Source organism: Limulus polyphemus, unplaced genomic scaffold (assembly GCF_000517525.1).
Source record: "Limulus polyphemus unplaced genomic scaffold, Limulus_polyphemus-2.1.2 Scaffold441, whole genome shotgun sequence".
Lineage (NCBI taxonomy): Eukaryota > Metazoa > Arthropoda > Merostomata > Xiphosura > Limulidae > Limulus > Limulus polyphemus.
The window spans coordinates 246,096-266,861 of NW_013666051.1; the positions used below are offsets into that span (position 1 = coordinate 246,096).

The following is a 20,766-nucleotide window of genomic DNA, read 5'->3' on the forward strand; positions in this document are numbered from 1 at the left end:
AGTGTCTCTCCAAATGATATTGCTGACACCTTGTTGCAAAATGAAACAGGACTCATCTTTTTAGGTCCAGTGGATTTGTTCTTGGTTTCATTGCATGAGAACTGTTTTGTGGAATCCACATCACTGGGCATCTGAATTAATGTTAGAGCTACAATGGATGGGTTCACTAGATAACTGGAAGTTTGATCAAGATAGTGAATGCAGAGTAATACTAAACTCTTACTGCCTGGATTGGTTTTAAGTGAAATAAAGGGATTGAATACAAAGTGAAACACAAAATGCACAACCTTTATTATATAATGAAACACATTGTTTATGTACCTGTTCAGAATTTTTAATATACTGGAATGCAATTTTCACCAAGTTCTTTCAACTGCTTATTCTTCCAGATCCTGTTCTTTATTCAGTTGAGATCTCGTACCAGACTGTCAAGTACAAGGATTCCTAGTTTCAAAAAAATCTTCCATTTACTCAGTGTGACACATGCTACCCACTTAATTAGGCTTAAAGGAGGACTGAAAAATAGTACACACTGCCATCACCTATTAAACTGACTAATGAAACAAGAACTAGATTGCATGAGCAAGTCTTGGCTCATACAACTCAGGAGTGAATGTGATTGAAAATGCCAAAGCTGAATTTACAGTTCATCTTTCTGTGGCTGACTAGTCAGAATCTGGAAATATCTGCTTTGTGTTACAATTATAGAGTAATCCCATATATATAAGGTAAGGTATGCCATTGATCAATTATTCCAAGAAACGGGAACTAGTGTCTATGATTGGAACCTGCTATAAGAAGTAACTTCAATGGATAAACTTAGCACAACTTGACTGGATTTATTATGTTTCAAATTAAAGCTATTGAGAAATATAAACATTTTGTAAGTATGCAATACATACTACAGAATAGTGCAATATTCAGTATTTGCATACCACAATTTCAAAAACCGTGATTCATCTCAGAGATGTATCGGAAGTATGAGGGATATTTTGGTTCATTGGAGAAGAGTCGTTGGATGGAAGAAAGCAGAGGGCTGTCATAAATGTAGTTCAATCAAACTGGATTAATGTCACAAGTGGAGTAACTCAAGGCTCAGTGTTAAGATCTTTGCTACTTTTGATGTAAATCAATGAGATAGAGGAATGGACAATAAATTACTTAAATTTGCTGATGATCTTAAAGTCTTGGGTTTTGCTGGTAGTGAGAAGAATGCTGCTGCTTTACAAAAGGATTTATTTAGATCATTTGGTGAGTTGAGTGAATAAATGGCAGATGGCTTTTAATTATAATAAATGCAAGATAATGCATTTGAATTATAAATATAAATAGAACAGAAATAATCTTAACAATGTTAAAATACAAAAAGAATCTTGTTCTGGTTGATGACTCTTAAATCCGCTAAGCAGTGTGCTGTTATCAGTGGTAGGGCAAATAGGATTTTTTGGGTTTATCCATATAAATACTGAATACAAGTTTAAAGAGGTTATAATTTCATTGATATAATGTTCTCTGGACTATATTGCTAAACATATATCTGCTGCATATTTTATCGTAGATTAAATCTGTTCTTTTTAAACTTTTGGTTGTGTCAAAAACTTCACGGTTAATAGCTGATGATTTTTTATAGTAAGAATGCTGTGAATTAACTTTCTGAGACTGTAATACTAATGAATGACTTTGAAACATTTCCAAAATGTCCATAATTAAATGTTTTTTAGTATTACCATACTTCTTATACTTATTACAGAACTTAGTTTTTCACCTGATGATCAGTTGCAACTACTCTGACATGGTATGGATATGATGAGTCACATTTCTCTCATATTCTTAAAAAGCTTGATCTAAAACTTCAGAAGATCTCTTTTGATATTGTTTTTTTTGTTTTTTTAAATGTAAACACCACAAAGTTATTTCAACATTACCACACTTCAAGACAACTAACAAAAATCTCCAAAGATCTTCTACTTATCATTGCTTTCAAAGAAAGCTACAGGTTGCACTGGGTGGATTGGCCCACCAGGACACAGGGCAAATAGCCAGTGGGCCAGTACATTTGATGCATTTTTAGATATGTATTTTTAATTTTAATCGTTTAGCCAGTATGCAGCATATGATATTGCCCAGACTGGTCTTTTAATACCAACCCACCCCCTGACTAGTAGGAAAACTCAAAACAAACTATCTTTGGAAACAAACAGCCAGCAAACTCCCATACTACAGCCAGTATTGAACTTAAATAAGAAAATCTAGTGACATAAATCATGATAAGGTGGTTTTTAATTTTAGCAATCTTAAAGTGAACAATGTAAAAATGTTCTATCAAAAGGCTTAAGTTTCGGTCTACCTACTCATAAACTTAGTTTCTTAAGTTAATTTTTCCTTTTGAATGTACCTACAGAAGTCTTGAATCATATCCTAGTTTTAACAAAAACCACACACTGAACATAGAATTCCCGTGCATTAAGTAATTCGATACTGTAACGTGAACTGCAAATTTGCCATGTGATTTGCCATTTATATACGTGAATAATAGTTAGACATGGTTCAAAGGGCAATAAAACAATAAAATTTAAGTATAAATAGATGTATACTATTACAAGCTTTAAGCTATTTTGGATAACTAATTCTGATTCTTGTGTTACTGTTTGCAGACATTCCAAAAATAAAATAGAGAACATTTATAATTATTTCCTAATTTTTTATGATGGTTATGAGGCGGTCAAATTAACCAATCTCATATATGGTAAATAAAACATCAGATAAAATACCTGAAAAATCAAACAAAACAAAAAACATTTGATATTTGTTTAGGAGATTTTAGGGGTTATGCAAATGATATTTGAAAATTTTCAGATGAAGTAAAGTATTTTAAATCTTGTGAAAATTACTTTGCACTCATAAACAAGAACAACATTCAGTGTAAATTGTAAATAACTTTTTTATCGTACATTAACATGCCCTTTTCTATCTTGCAGAAGGTAAACATGTAGTGTACATCGTAAATAAAGTTTTTTCATCGACATTGAAGTGCTTTTCCCCCATTTTTTTACTTTATTAAATTCTACCTATAGGACCCTTGAAAAAAAAAGTTGAGAATCTGGGAACCTAGTCAGAACCCTGAATGTGTACTTTCTAAACTTCTTTTTTTATACATAAGAAATAACTTTAAGTTTCCACATTAATAATAGAATAGGAAAAAATTACAAAACGTCTATAGTTAGATTTTTTTTATATTACCATGATTTTAACATTTCTTATAATACTTCAATTTTCACTTTATGAATTTTATAATCTTTGCAATGATGACATCTAGTATCAACACAAGTTTTCTTGACAAATAGCAAACATCGTACTGTCTTTTCTAGGATCAGCATAAATGTGTTTTCAATGGATTATATACTATCTGCCTTTACTAGTTTCATCACATGAAATCTGTGGACAATTATTTTTAACAAAGACTTATTTTATTTAGTTTTAGTAGAGTAGTCTCTTGAAAAATTTGTAGGCCTCACCGGTTTATATGGTAACTTCCGAGGGCTACTTGTTAATAAACTTGTCTTTGTTCAATCAAAAATAAAGACAGATGTCATTAAGTTTAATGAGCGGTGTAAGCTACCTATTATTTGGTATTAAATCTAAAATAGCAACAGGTAATTAACATAAAGTTTACCTTATAATTCCATTTACAGACAGACGTATAGATCTAATTAAATTAGAATCTGTAGTCAGAGACACTCCAGTACAACAATTATTACCTAACTCCTGCAAATTTTAAGTACATAACTATTAGCTACTCTTACAACATAGGCACTGGCTGTAGAATCTTTAATTACAGTAAAGTGTTATATAACATAACCATTTAGAAGCTACACAACACATTATCCTCTCAATGCAAATACAATTCATCTTCTTACATTTATTCTCCTGTAGATCACATGCTTACTGGTAACTTTGAAATCTTAACTAATCAAGATTTTGGCCTAGTAATGAAAAAAGGCCCTAAATCCTGGGAATGTCCTAAACAAGTAATAAGTAAATCACTCAATAAAGTTTTACTTAAATCAAGTTAATAAAGAGAATTTAAAAGTAGTCCTATTCAGAAAATGAGTAAATAAAGTTAAAGACATGATCCATAAAAGTGGAACATACTTAAAAAAATTTGATCACTATTAACAATAATGAATATTTTATGAACTTACTGAGTATTTAGATTATTTACATAGTAGATATATCATCACTTCCAGCAGTAAAACAGCTAACAACTTTGTTTTCACTTGTAAAAAGTTTTATATCACAACTTTATGTAAAAACATTTGGGTAATGATGTAGAAAGTATTGCACGTAAACACATAACAGTTTTATCACACTTTGATGTACATAGTGTTAAATCTTGCAATGTGAAACACAATTATTTTGGATTCCAAAACTATATAAAACCTCATACAAATACAGGTTTAATACTATGACCAAGGATTTGTCAGTTCTAACAATTAATGATCTTAAATACATTAAAGAACATTTAAATAAATAATGTCATATTATCAAAGAGTGAACAAGTATTAATCTGTTCATTATCACTGGTAAATTCCATTACACATAAAGCAAAAATTTAAGGCTTTTAGGCTATAACAAGAGAAACATTTGATTTCAGTAATCTTTACAATAGTCTTTCTATTGATAAAAAAAAAGTCATCAACAATTTCAAAGTATTTTAAGAATCATGGTAAACTATTACTCTGCATTAATAAACACAAAAATCACTCATAAAAATTACCACTATTTCACATAAAATAAATTCTTGCAGGCCATGTATTTTTAATCTGACAACACATTAGTGCAAATAAATACTATGATTCCAATGGGTGGTAACTTCAGACCACAAGTTTCAGATTTATATTTATTCAAACAGGAAATTTCATACAAGTCTTAGTAAGAAAGACCATAGTGAAATTTTGCACATTAGTTGCACTTTTATATATATATTGATGGCATTCTTACATCTGATAATCTATTTTTTTTTTTTTTTACATATCCAACTAGATGTATCCATAGAGCTCAATCTAGGAAAAAACTCTTTCAGTAAAAACACAATACACTATCTGGATTTAGATATCATCATCATTAATCAAACATTCAATTTCAAAGTCTTCAATAAAATGGACTTTTTGAAGTTTGAAGTTATAACTTTTCACTTCTAAATAAGTTAGGTTACTACAATGTTTCTTACTCCAGCTTATTGGATACAATATAATTTATCCAACATTATCAGTCTTCTTGAATACAGCTAATAAAACTTCCCGATTTTTCACAAACTAATTTCTTATATAGCATTTAAAACACAAAACACATCCAATTCTATGAAATAATTAAACAATACTCATGCCACTGATTACGGATGTAGAAGTTTAAGAGAATATCACAAGCTTTTTAAAACTTTCACATTTTAATCGTTTAGAAAACTGTGTATGGTAATAGTAAATCATTTTAGCGTACAGACCACCACTGTTTTATCTCCTATTATATATAGTTAATACTAGCTATGACATTAAGTTATTAGTTAAGCTACATGACTTTGTCATATTGTAACTTTTCTTTCTACATATAATTATTATTTAATTTTTTTACTGTGTTTACTTTTTGGCTTTTACAGAAGACTTAACTTTATATATTAATCCTTGTTACCTGCTCCATATGTTTTGTTAAGTGACAGAGGTTAGTTGAAGTATTTGTGTTACACACATTGTGTAGTATGTTTCACATGTTGTTTTATTTTTATTACACTTAACATAGTTATATTTTTATTACAGTTTATTTTTGTTTGCTTGTTTTAGAACAATGCCACATTAGGCTATCTGCTGTGTCCACTGCAGAGAATCGAGCACAAGATTTTAGCATTGTACATCTATAAACTTCCCGCTGTCTCACTGGAGGACTTATATTACAGAACCAATATTCTAGGTAATTACTGTATGATTCAAAAAATTCATTCAATTTCTTATTCATAAACATTAGTTTTTGCCTGTATTCTTGGTAATGTACTTCTACTTGACTCCACAACTAAAACGTAACATGTGTAATGGAAACTTAGTTCAGATGTCACACTCATCTAAAGTTACACTGTTTGAGGGGTTTTCTTTGGTCCCAAGATATTTTTAGGGAGGGTTGTAGAAAGTTGTGCTTATACACAGTTACACTACGTTATGTTGTTCAACAAACTTCAAGTCAATAGCTAGTGCACGTGTGTTCTACAAGTAAGGTGTACTCTATTATTTCTTCACTGTTACTTTCATTAACAGTATTGGTTACAATGTTTAATATATTTAATCTTATTATTTTTAATTTTTCTCATTATACTTTTATTATAGATTGTTTAGCATTGTTGGCTTAATATATATATTTTAAAGACTAATCTAAACCTCTTATGCTGGTCAAACTGGGTGACATATTATTAAATTTACAGCAGAAAATAGTGCTAACAGTGATGGTACCCAACTGGTGAAACATTTACATACTAATATTTATAAGGAAAAACATTAGAAAAGTATATAAATGTAGCTATAATCATTACAACGTTGATTTTTAGTTTTTTTGGAAGTAGGTAGCTTTCTCTGATCACAAGTTAATATTAACCATTTCACAAAAGTCTCCTGCAATTTGCAGGAGCCAGACTGCAGACGGGAGAAGGATACTTGTGCTACAAGATATACGGTATCTCTGAGCCTTCTTAACGTATTTTCACAAAAATGGTAAGATTTTGTTAAAGATTATAAGTACCTTGTACACAAAAAGTGACATTATTTTAACTCAAGTCTTTCCACTAAAAATGTTATCTCTATATTGTAGTTATTTGCACTCAGACTCTGAATAGTTTGAATGTAAGATGATTTTCATTTTAAGTATAAAAATACTTTTCTTCATCTTACAATTTTTTAGTTTTAAATTGAATAACTTCTAGGACTTCCTAAATGAATATCAAATGATTTTTTAAGGTAAATGTTTCATTTTCATTTTCCCTACCATATCACTAACTGTAGATATTATCATCAACATACAGTGCAATGAAATGTTTAAAATTAATATACAGAAAAATGCACATACCTTTTAATTATTTGCAGAATATTATAAAAGATCTTTTGATAATATTTGTAATTTCAGATTTTTTTTCCTTTTCATATATACTTAATTTTTAATGTATTATTTTCCTTTCCTGTACTTTACTGTTTATTATTCATCTTGAGACAGTTCAACAGTACCCTAAGAGCATATTACAGTTTCTTCAGCAAAGATGCACAAGCCTTTGGCAAAATTATTTTACACTCGTGCAAAATCGTAAACCTTGAGAACTGGGGCAATGTTTGAGATAAATCTAAAAAATGTTGAAACCTTTCAATTATGCATTTCAAAACATAAATAATACGTAATTAACTAAGATATAAAAGTTAAACCTAAATGCAATTTAACTGTCTCTCTAACTATAACACACTTAGATAAGAAACAACCATAAATGCTCTTGTGGACAAAGTAGCCAACAATACTACCAGCAGTTACACCTACCAGATGATGACAACCGAGCTTCAATTTCAAAATAACTATTGTTGGATTACAGTATAAAATACACTCTTTCTAATGATTATAATCATGTGAATCAAATAATTATTTGTAGCTTGTAAATCTCAAGGCTATGTATAAAAGTGGGTGTGGCACTTGTCAGGGGTTGGAAAAATTTATCTTTAGTTTCAACTGAACTCGGCCAAAGAACTTTGGAACATACATGTCAATAGGGCAAGTTAATGTACTTATTGTCTAGATATACATCTACAGGACTGGGGTTATTTTATTCAAGATAGAGAGTGTGAAAGTTGAGATTTTTCATAGCTCTTGGGTCACGTGACAACAAAACTGAAGTTTAAGTGTTTTTTTTAAAGATTTCTTTAAAACTTCAAGTTATAACATTACATTATAATGTTAACTTCAGTAACATGCATTGACAGTAAAATTTTTAATTAAATTTTAAATGTAACTCGGTGACTTGCGTAGAAAGGGATTTAAAGGTTGCAAAATGGTTAAATACTTCCCATGAACTTTAACATTGTGTGTAGTAACAAAAGAAAGAATATTTTAAACCTTTAGTACAACATACTTCCTATGAAATCTAAGATTGTGTGTGAAAATTTAAACTGTCATTATGACATACTTCCTGTAAATGTCAGCAAATCTGGTAATTATACAAGTTTTTTACATTGCAATCTTTAATAACTTAAATATATAGTTTTTCAGACAGCAGATTATCCCAACTATCAATCACACATTCATTTTTTCATAATTTCCAATACAGGAATAGTGGACAGAATTTTTTGATTAGAAGTGCATTTGTATTCCTTATTTGAGGTCACATTAATTTAAATGTGATTATATAACCAATAATTAGGAAACTTAATATATGGCAAAAGAAAGATCTACTTGTGAACCCAATGCAGTTTGTTAACTTGTTAAAATATCACATAGACACAATACCACTTAAAACAATGTACTCAAAAATCATTTAATTACCAATTCCATACATGAGGAGTAACAATTTGTGTCATCACTAATAATTCAGAGACATCCAACTTATGATTTCCTGTTACACATCAATACCTTTACTGACAAGGAAAGCTTGCTGGTTGGGATCTCTTCCTAGGAAGTTGTGCAGCATTTCTGCTCCATCCTTCAAATGAAACAATTAACAGTTAGATTTTCCACTGGGAATGTAGAGACACAGTCAAAAGGCAACCTTATGTTTTCTTTACTGTATGATTACAAACTCTGTATTGGATATAAAAATATCCTATAGCAATGTCCAGAGAGCTTATACTAAACTACATAAATCAGATGATTGTCCATTTTGTTTTAGCTGTAAAAGCTAATAGTTCACAGGTAGAGTTTGGTGTGTTTAGTCTAAAGATGTTGCTCCAAGCAATAATGGAACCTTATTTATAGGTTATTTAGAAAAATAAATAAATTATAGTAGTCTTAGGAGATTTTATTATAGTGCCTGATGTATTTTTTTGTATTCTCAAATGCATATTTGTAAGCCACATGAATTATTTTTGGAAAACCAACATAGTGAAAAAAACAAGGTCTTACTAAACAATGTACTTGAGTGCAAAAGGCCTCAATACTAAATTTCTTTATTTTTATGTATATCTGTTATTTATTTTTATATTTTTCAAAAGTAACATATATATATATATATATATAGCATCCCACACAAATGTGGGAAGAAATATATAGGACAAACATCATGTTCTTTGGAAATAAGATGCAAACACCAAGGTCACAGGCATAGAGGTGAGAGGGAAGAGACTACTTAGAAACTAGAGAAATCATCAAAGCAAGCAATCTCTCACAAAACCGTGATAATGACCCAAGCAACATCAACCATATTTGGTTAAATTTATTCACCACTCACACACATAACCAACCATGACCTTTGTATATAATCTTGTTACTTGGTGACATCATTTCCTTTACATTAAACCCGTGTCTTTTGTACTTATATATAAACCCTGTATTGCTTAGTTACAAATAATACCTGAAGAAAACAGACAAATGTTCTGTTGAAACATCTAGTATGTTCCACCATAAATAAATCACTTCATTATACTTATAAATTATTGTTTGCCTACTTATTATTATAAATTAATGGTTATACATGGCATATAAAAGGTTGGTCAAACTGATTGAGTTCATCTCCATAGAGTTAATTGGTCAAACTGACTGAGTTCATCTCCATAGAGTTAATTGCATTTTCAAGGGATAATACTTTTTTAGCAAATAAAAACCTATGCTTTGGGATGAGCAGAAAAATGATTAGAAAAATCTATAAATGTGTTGTTTACAAGTAAGACTCCTCAAAGCTATGCAGAAATGAAAGTTTGAGCATTTTAAAAAAATTTCTTTGCAAATTACACTAAATGAATGCTACAAAATGACAAAATATCACTTCTAAAATATCTTTGAGAAAAACTGTCAAATTATTATTTTTACTTCAATTTTGAAATTATATATGCAGATGAACACTCTACACATAAAAGGTGCTCAAAGATTTAAAAAGGGTTAATTTTTTTAAGCTAGGAACAGTTTTAGCAAACTGCTGTTTTACAGTCATATTAGAGTTGTTTACCGAATACTTACTTGTGTCCCTCCAGGTTGGAGAATTTTCTCTCTGTAGTCTCTACCAGTATCTGGGTTCATTACACCTTCTTTTTTGAAACGAGAGTAAAACATATCCATGCTGAACACTTCACTCCACTATAAAAACAAGCAAAAAAATTAAGAGAAATAAATATTCAACCAACTCTTAAGTACAATTACTTAATACATATAATTGTGTACAGAATCTCATGTACTGTAAAAAATGTTTTCAGTATATTAAACAATGTCAATTAACAATATATCAATTAAATACTTGAACATAATTTGTGATACAGCAAGATACATTGTCCATCATGCCCATTGTTTAAAAATTACCTTAACCCTTACTTTATCAATACTTTCCATTTCAATCTATATATCTATAAATGTTTTTCCATTTTTCCATTATTAAATCTTTACTTCAAATTTTCTACCTTATATTATGTCACCACTTACCATGTAACCATAATACTGAGCATCATAACCACCAGCTAAATGACCAAAATGTGCTGCAAAGTTAGTATTTGGTGATAAGTTAATCCCTAGTAGGTTCAAGTGGATTTCTTCTAGGATTTCTCTTGTGTCAACCTGGCATGAAATAACACAAAATATATTAAAGTGATCCATAATGTTTAACAAGATCTTTGCCAAAAACATTTTGTACTATCATCATAGATTCTTCCAAAACAACGAGCAACAATATCTCTGCATCCATTAATCCTCCACAAAAGTCCAAACTATACTTTTATTTGATTACAACAAATCTTTAATTAGTAAAAAAAAAATGTTCCTCTTTATAAATACACTTTTGGGTTGGAAAATAGTATACAACTTAAGTACATTCAATTTTATTCCCATATCTGGAATAAGCCTTTCTTAGAACAATGAACTTAAGAAAGATTTAAACCATTTTCATATTTTATTGCTGAATTAATTTAACAGAACACATTTGAAGCTTTAAGTAGCAAATAATGCAGCCATCTTGCTTTTAAAGGGTTTCTAAAACTATAAATTATCAACTTATAGATTCAGTCAGATGGATACAACACAGGAAAACACCAACCTATATTATTTGTTTCACTAATGCATCAGTGTTGGTAAAGGGAACCACAACTGGAGGAAAGGAAAGAGGTTCTTCCCATTGCATATTTGAAAAGAGTTCAATCTCTAATCCTTGATCCAGTTAACACTGAACTCTATTTGAGCTATATCTTTGTGTTTGAAATATACATAAAAGATTACTACATTTATTTTTATTCTCTATCCTGAAAATTAAATAAATGATTTATTATATGAAACGGTGATCAAAATATACAAATCTCAAAGAAAAAGAAATAACCATAAAATGATGGTTTTTGACTGTTACTATTGCAAACTTTGATATACACAACTCCAAGACATAACTTGCAAAGTATGCGTGTGTGTGTACATACCAACTGGATATTTTGTGTAAGATGTTTAGGGTACGAGTCACATATGTTTTTCTTATTCCACCCATATTAAGTTATACATTTTCAAAATCATTTACATCTTCTTTTCTTCTTCACTTTCTAAAACCATTTTCTAAATTTGAGCAATTTCTAAAATAGTTTGATTTTCCTATAGATCATGTACAAAATACACCACTGAATATCAACAAACTTCTGAAAGACTGAAAATTTCCAGTCAGGAAAGAGGGTTGTAAATGTTAAGAATCAAATCTTTCATTTTTTTATTATGTTTATATATAAAATTTATTGTTAAACTGAGAAAGTCAGAACAACAGTTCCTGCACTTGTAGAGGGCAAAATTATCTTTCCATTGGTCATAAACATGTCTATAAAAGATGGACAAATGGTAAAGATAAATTGGTCAAAGCTTCAATAAGACAGGAGGCTTATATTCTATATGATGACCTGACAATATCTACAGTTTGAGTTTTTAATTGGTTGGCCTCTCTGACAACCTTAGAATGGAATGGAGAAAACCGAAAATGGGAGAATCAGATGGGAGAAGCATCATGTGACACATAGAAGTCAAGCTTAAGAATTTATTTAAATATTTCCTTTTGAAATAAAGAAATAAAAACTTAAATAATATAAAACTTTGAAGTATAAACTGTTTTTTTTTGTCAAGGTTATTGGTAATAACGTTTTCTAATTAAATTCTGAATGTAACTTTGTAGAAAGGTTGTGATATATGCACTTTGATCCCACCATAAAAATTGGGTTAATGTCACCATTTTTATTTAAATGTTATTTTTGGTTTACATTCTTACTTACTGTAACCAGTTTATGTTTTTAATTAATTTCATTATACATATAAAAATGTTATCACAAATGAATATGGAAGTTGTGTGAAAAATCCTTGACCATTAAATAAAGTGAAACATATATGCTACACTACTATGTATTTATGCATCTTGTGCATAAAATACTGATATTATAGTTAAGAAGTTACAGAAAATCTCTGCACTTTTTTGCTGTTTTTTTTGTGTGCCGAGATTTTCATGTATTTTTCACCTGTTTTGAAAAACTACAGTTGAGAGTACAAGAAATTTATAAATTCCTTATTAATAAATGTTTGTTGTAACTGTAATAAGAATTATGCTACTCAAATTTTTTGCAGGTCATTGTATGAAGCTGAAGATCATATACTGAGCTTTGTTTTATTTGAAAGGTTTTGTTAATATGAGAATAAACTACATAATATGTGTACTGACTTTGTTGAGATTTTCTTTACTTGACTTTCTTGTGATTTTGATCTCACTACCCAAACACAGTAAACTGAAACACAACCACTTCCACATCCAGTTTGTTCTGTTCACACAGAAACTTCAAGACACTTGTACATACCTCAGATGAAAAACAAAATAAAAAATTCAAACAGCTACAAAATTGAGAAGAGTTCCTTACCTTAGGTTTTGTATGAATTGTATGATCAAAAAGACCAAGGAAAATCTGTCTCAAATTACGATAACCAGCATTGGCCAGCCTAGAGTTGATTAGGGATTTTAGCATAGTGTCAGGCAGTGGAGTTTCATCTCGATAATGAGATGACATGCGCCGTAGAGGAACTGGCTCCCAACACCAGTTTTCCAACATTTGTGAAGGAGCTTCTACAAAGTCTCTTTCCACATTTGTCCCACTTATCAACGTTAAAAATATGTGATAGAAAATCAAGATATTAGACACACACAAAAATATAATAATTCTCCAAATTTATCAGATTTCCTTTCTAGGTAAAACATGCTATCTAAGATACTAAAATATGTGATAAAAAATCAAGATATTAGATACATACAAAAATATAATTCTCTAAATATATCAGATTTTCTCTCTAGGTAAAGCATGCTTCTAAGATACTAAAGCAAGGATCAAAATTCATGATGGCATTGGCACAATATGCACTAATGAAATATCTTTTTGTGCCAACAAACCTCATATTCATCAACCTCCAGGTGCAAGGGCTAGTACATATTAACATTTGGGTCAGATTCTGTTCAGAACCTGATCAACATGATCTCCCACAATTGTCCATGTCACTTTCATTTCTTGTTATGCACAAAAAGCAGTGTTGCTGTGTTATATAACTGTTCATAGACACATGATCACCACAGATGTGGCATAAATTGTCAGGCTCTAGACATCCACGTTGTGTTGACTTTTGCAAAAGTCATTGCATCTTCAGTGAGTTCTTATACACTTTTCAGTTTTGCTGCTGCAGAAACATTACGGAAATGTACAAGAATTTCAGATGCACAAGATCCTATGACAACACAAACAATTTATAAAAAAATGGCAGTAAAGGCTTAAAACTAAGGAAAAATTAGTCCCTCTTACAAGAACTGACAAGAAATGGACTAGTGATTTTCCGTGATACAATTTGAAGATTAAAACCATACAGTAGTCAAATTCTGAAATAATTCAAATCACAAAGGCTAAACATAACTTCTAAATGGCTGAAAAACTTGAGAAAGTTACAAACACAAATAGTTGTGTGAAGGGAACTTCTAACATCAGGAGAAACAGTATCAAGTGCTATGGTCAAGTCAATTCTCACATAAAAGCAGAACATCAGCAAGTAGAATGTGCTAAGTTCTACAACAGCCATAGCTTTAGAAAGGAATTTAATGTGACATGTTTGATTGAATGAAGTCATGAAGTAATTTTTAAATTATGTACCCCTATATTGTTTTGTTGATCAATTTCAGTTTATAGTTTAAAATTGATTCCTTTGGAACAAAAAGACATTGTCCCAGGTATAAGAGGAATTGCCCCTCATTAACCAAGATAGTCAGGAGCAATAGATTGTCCTAAGCATTTGCATGTGAATTTTGATCCTTGCTAGAGCACTTTAATTTTTGACTTGCACTACTAACTTACTTGAAATGTGCAAGGTTTGCTTGTGCACAAATTTGATGCATAACATGTCCAAATTCATGGAAAAATGTCACAACCTAAATAGAAAGTAAGGATATAACTTTAATAATAATATAATGGTATGTAGTAATAAATGTTATGTCTAGTACTCATCATTTAGAAATTTTTTATATTATTTTATAAGAAACATGTAAGTAATATAAATCAATTATTATCATCTTATGAATAGAATTAAGAAATCATTATCTTACTTAAAGAAATAAACAGGGAATAACTCTCACAGAAACTAAACAATAAACAAAATGTTAATCATACAAGCTAAATGATACCCAATGTCTTGCTCACAGAAACTAAGCAACAATCACCTTGCTCACAGACACTAAATGACAATCAATATCTTACTCATAGAAACTATACAATAGTCAACATCATATTCATAGAAGCTACACTTACAGATTAATCTTCTTAGTTCCTTTTTTCTATCATTGTTTTGAACTAAAATAATCTACTAATAACTATTTCTGTGTCTAAGCCCTTAACCTTCTTTAAATACACTTATGAATGAATCACCTTTTGTCTTGATGAAAGGGCTTATTTTCTGCTGCTGATTTTTTGAAAAAACACCTAATAACTGTTTGTGTGTTTATACCTTTAACAAGCTTATATAAATTGTTGTATATTATGGTAAATTTAAATGTTTTAGACTTAACTAACTTATTAACACACATGCAAGTTTGAAACATGTACTTGCCTAACATATCTTAAAGTTAAAATATCAACTTTCCATTCTGAACAAGAGATTTAAAAGTGAACCACATTCTCTCACCTCATTATGATCTAACAGAGATGGCTTATTTGCAGTGGGCTTAGTGAAATTAGCTACCATAGCAGCTACTGATATTTGTCTTGAACCATCTGGTAGCAAACACCCAGGCTACAAATAAACATACACCAAATACATTTAGTTGCAGCTTTGTGTCAAAACCTTGTAGTGAATTATCTAAGAGTTAATACAATAGAGCAAACCATATCATGAGAGAAAATTTAATACAAATCATTAAAACATATCACAAATTAATATTAAAAACTCGCTAAACCACATCAAAAGTCAAACTAATTTAACAAATACAACTCAATAAACCACAAGTCAGAACTAATATAAAGATACAACTCATTAAGCCACATCACAAGTCAGAACTAATACACAGGTACAACTCACTAAGCCACATCACAAGTCAGAACTAATACACAGAGAAAACTCAGTAATCCACATCACAAGTCAGAACTAAATCACAGATAAAACTCACTAAGCCACATCACAAGTCAGAACTAATACACAGATAAAACTCACTAAGCCACATCACAAGTCAGAACTAGTACACAGGTATAACTCACTAACTCACATCACAAATCAGAACTAATACACAGATAAAACTCACTAAGCCACATCACAAGTCAGAACTAGTACACAGGTATAACTCACTAAAAGTTCTGACTTGTGATGTGGTTTAGTGAGTTGTATCTTTATATTAGTTCTGACTTGTGGTTTAGTGAGTTGTATCTGTTAAATTAGTTTGATTTGTGATGTGGCTTAGTGAGTTGTACCTGTGTACAAGTTATGACTTGTTATGTGGCTTAGTGAGTTTTATCTGTGTATTAGTTCTGACTTGTGATGTGGTTAGTGAGTTGTATCTGTAAATTAGTTTGATTTGTAATGTGGTTTAGTGAGTTGTATCTGTAAATTAGTTTGATTTGTGATGTGGTTTAGTGAGTTGTATCTGTAAATTAGTTTGATTTGTGATGTGGTTTAGTGAGTTGTATCTGTAAATTAGTTTGATTTGTGATGTGGTTTGGTGAGTTGTATCTGTAAATTAGTTTGATTTGTGATGTGGTTTAGTGAGTTGTATCTGTAAATTAGTTTGATTTGTAATGTGGCTTAGTGAGTTGTATCTGTAAATTAGTTTGATTTGTAATGTGGCTTAGTGAGTTGTATCTGTAAATTAGTTTGATTTGTAATGTGGCTTAGTGAGTTGTATCTGTAAATTAGTTTGATTTGTAATGTGGCTTAGTGAGTTGTATCTGTAAATTAGTTTGATTTGTGATGTGGTTTAGTGAGTTTTATCTGTGTATTGCCACATCAAAAGTCAGAACTAACACACAGATACAACTCACCAAGCCACATCACAAATCAAACTAATTTACAGATACAACTCACTAAGCCATGTCACAGACTTATTTCTGTTTCTTACCTGAAGCTCAAACATTGCAGCATGTCCATATTTTCCTTCTCGTGGAAAAAGATCAAGGAAAAAGTAGCCCAACAGCTGATTTGACTTAGAATCTGACACACTGAACTAAAAAGCAGATCATAAATCACTAAGTTACCAGGAGAACTTCATAAATGACTAAATTTAAATGTTTTATCTGACCTGTTAATCTAAATAGAAATAAAGCTAAATAATGTCAAAGATTTTATTAATAATTCTCATTACAACATTTTGCTCCATATCCTCACAAACACAAATCCTTCTTTTATAAAAAATCCTGAGATGAGATATGAAAAAAGACAGAGGATTTATGAAAGTTGTAAGACTCACCATCTGTACATCAGGGTGCCACACTTTTGCATTCTCCACCAATGAGAACTTTAGACTCAGCAGCTCCTATGGATTATCAAACATTAGAGATTGTTGCTGTCATTAATACACAACATACTACCACTACATAATAAACTATATTTTTATGACAAATACCATCTATAGATAATACATTTCTCTAATTATACTTATGTTACTCTTCATGTGTCAGCACTTGAAATAATAAGGTTTTGGTAAACTAAAAGAAAAACTTAAAATGCAGTATTTATTTTAACATGACTATGGATAATTAAAACTTCATTTTTTTATATACAAATTTAATAAGGAATGCAATATTATGATATTAATAGGACATATGTGAGACATAACTATATTTAGTAAAGATTTTCAAGAAATGCAAAAAAACATTCTATAAGATAGAAAACCTTTAAGGTACTGACACAAAGCTAATGCCTCATGTAAAATATAGACTTAGAAAAGTGCCATTGTTCAAAAGAATATAATTTTAAGTTTCACAGTTTCTGTCTTATAATTCTATTTATATACACCTGATATATATCCAGTAAACCTTTTGTCACAATTGGAAGAGGAAAATATTCTCTTAATTTGTCCTGGTCAACTGAGTATTTTATTTCTTCAATTTTTGTTGTGTAGTACTGCAGGTCCCAAAAATTCAGTTTCTCATCAAACTCAAATCCAAGTTCTTTGCACTAAAACAACAAAAACACAAATGCACCACAAAACATTTTGTTCATCTAAATTTTCTTCAATAATTAATAATTTAAGTTTCAGAAACATTGTGTACTGGTTCCCTGTTGTTTATAAAAAATACAATTATAAAACAAGCACACAAAAATTAATACAAATTTTTAAGCATAAATTTTGTTATTTTCATACCCATCAAACAGTATCTGTACATAAAAACAGTACAAGCTAACAAAAAGCTGATTAATTATAAGATAACACAAGAAAAATCAAAGTCTGTCAAAACACTACGAAGAAAAATTCCACCTTTATGAATTTATATAAAAATAAAGTCAAACACTTGTAAAATATAAAATCCAAAACCAGGTAAGTTGCTAGTCATTAATAATGTTTCAAAACATACATTATATATATAACAGTACCATTATTAAAGAAGAAACAAATTAATACTGTTTAACCCTGTAAGAATGAAGTTCATCAACTTGAAAAACTTGGAAGTGTAAAAATATATACACTGTAACTCTGAATTTACTGTGTGTATTTTCATAAAATTTGGCATCTTTTAGTAAAGGTTACAAGTCTATTCCAAAAAACAAAAACAATGATTTTTTAATAAAGTATTTCTACTAAAAATCTGTCTGTGAATTTCTGAAGCTTTTACTGATTTAGCCTAAGTGAAATGTAATTTTCATGCTTAGAATAAAAATACTTCATCTTAAAGTTTTAATATTTTGCTTGCATACCCTCCATGATATTTTTTCCCTACTGACTGCAGTATTGATCAGAAAGTTCCAAATTACTTAACAGTTTCTACTATTAACCTTTTGCAAATCTATTTTATTTTAATTTTATTGTCATATTTTATATCATTGGAGCAATAATCCTTGTGTAAAAAGCAATAACTCACAGCGAAAACCCATAGAGCTGATGTATAAAGCACAAGATCTAGTGCCATATTTCCCACCAGGGTTCAAAGCTAGTATAATTTTAGTTTTGTTTTAGTGAAGTTTTGTTAGGCTATGCTGAGAACTTATTTTTACATTTTTGTTACTTTTGTTAAAAAAACACATCACAATAAATAAAAAATACATGTAAAAAAAAAGGATTTTTAGTACTCAACTGACACCTCAGACAATTTGAGATGTTATACCAAACTTGATCAACACAAACTAAGGAATTCTCAATGGATGAAGGATAATGGCAGGAAAACCAAATGCAGGTTTGAAACATTTCCATAGAGAAGAATCTTCTCTTTCTACTGGTTATAAACATGTCCATCAGCCATATAAAGTTAATTAGAAAAATCTTAAAAATAAGAAACATAGGGGTGGGGAGGGCTTCTCTGGTATGTTTGACAAATTTATTAACATCTCAGCAAATAAAGAAGGTAGAAGGTTCACACTTTAGATTCTTGCTAGTAATTATGTATAGTTTGCATTTCTAATTGGAAACTGCAGCAGCCATCTTAGATGTTATAGAATTCTGAAGTGGAGAAATTACAGCTCAGACACATCACAGAAAAATGAAGTTTCTTTTTCAACTCAAAAGCTAAATCTTAGATCAAGGATCACACTGTGGTATGCATACCACTGGTGGTACATGGAGCAAATGTCGGTGGTATGCGAAAAATTAATGTAAAAAATTACAAAATTTGTTATAAGCTCAAATTGAGCTTCGAGAGTACATATACAAATTTCCTGACTTCATTTCTAGACTCGTCCTTTGTAGGCATAGACTCGCTAGTGCATTCTTCCCTTCAAATTGACATAAATCACACCAGATATTTTTAGTTATGCCAGAAAAAACAGCCACATATATTTTTCGATTTGTTTTAATTAGGCCCAAGTTTATACTTCAAAAAAGTTTAAACAAAAAGTGGTACACAAGCCTGAAAAGTTTGAGAATCACTGTCTTAGATGATATAAGAATTTAATCATAAACTATACTTTCATGACAGATTTATTGACATATATTGATAAAAAAGTTGATTAATTCAATTTTGAATGTACCATTGTAAAAGACCATGAGATGCACAATTTGACCCTGTTGTATAGAAAGAGTTTAAAAGCTATTGTGTAGAATAATATCATTAAAAACAGACAATGATGTTCCAGCATTTTTCACTGAAATTTTATTTGCATATTAAAAACAAATTCACTTGTACATTCTACAATCATACTTACTTCAAGTTTCTTTAGCTCCAAAAGGTATTTTTTCTCATTGTCCCACAAAACTTTCAATTTAGTTGCTAGTTCTTTGAGGAAGTTGCACACATTTTCAGCTGTCTTGGCCATTCTTAACTCAGTAACGTAAGCAGCATGTGTTGGAAATCCAAGGAGATCAGCTTGCTGAAAGAATAAAATAAAATAACAATACTTTGAGGACAGCTACCACAAAACTTTTATTATAACATAACGTTTTGGGACAACATGGGACCAAATGGTCCATCTCAGCTGTTCCATCCTTTAAACTAAATTAAAATGAATAAAAATAATAATCATAAATAAATAAAAATCTTAGCGCCAGCCCTTTTCATTCATATACTTATCAAGCTTTTTCTTAAACTCACTTAAATTTATTGCCTCTACAACATCTGAAGGCAACCCATTCCAAAGGCCAGCCACTCTGTTAAAAAATGAAACTGTCTTAGCTGAAGATGACTCCTACCTTACCAAAATTTATATTTTTGGCCCCTGGTCCTACTATTCTCATTGTTAAATAAACAAAAAAAAAGATGATACATCAACACTATCAATTCCCTTTACAATCTTAAACACCTCAATCAGATCCCTTCTAACTCTTCTTTTTTCAAGAGAAAACAATTTGAGAGATTTCAACCTCCCCTAGTATGACAACCCCTCCATCCTAGGCACCATTCTCGTAACCCTTCTCTGAACCCTTTCCAACAATTCAATGTCTTTCCT

At 30.2% G+C, this 20,766-nt stretch overlaps 1 protein-coding gene across 7 annotated transcripts in view; it reads right to left on the minus strand.

The window, feature by feature from the left end:
• Positions 1-267: 267 nt before the first annotated feature.
• The window catches only part of LOC106458305 (neurolysin, mitochondrial-like), a 35,424-nt gene continuing 14,925 nt past the window's right edge, over positions 268-20,766 (minus strand). For 5 of the 7 annotated variants that reach the window (XM_013917799.2, XM_013917803.2, XM_013917801.2 and 2 more), the window contains exons 8-17: positions 20,026-20,190; positions 17,686-17,847; positions 17,138-17,203; positions 16,790-16,894; positions 15,367-15,474; positions 14,544-14,617; positions 13,074-13,305; positions 10,636-10,767; positions 10,180-10,296; positions 8,524-8,710 (exon numbers count right to left, since the gene is read on the minus strand). In XM_013917799.2, coding sequence (XP_013773253.1) covers positions 8,627-8,710; positions 10,180-10,296; positions 10,636-10,767; positions 13,074-13,305; positions 14,544-14,617; positions 15,367-15,474; positions 16,790-16,894; positions 17,138-17,203; positions 17,686-17,847; positions 20,026-20,190 — 1,245 coding nt within the window. In that variant the 3' untranslated portion in view covers positions 8,524-8,626. Of the gene's footprint in view, positions 445-8,523; positions 8,711-10,179; positions 10,297-10,635; positions 10,768-13,073; positions 13,306-14,543; positions 14,618-15,366; positions 15,475-16,789; positions 16,895-17,137; positions 17,204-17,685; positions 17,848-20,025; positions 20,191-20,766 lie in introns of those variants that run through there. The other 2 variants (XR_002610344.1, XR_002610343.1) reach the window with 2 other exon arrangements.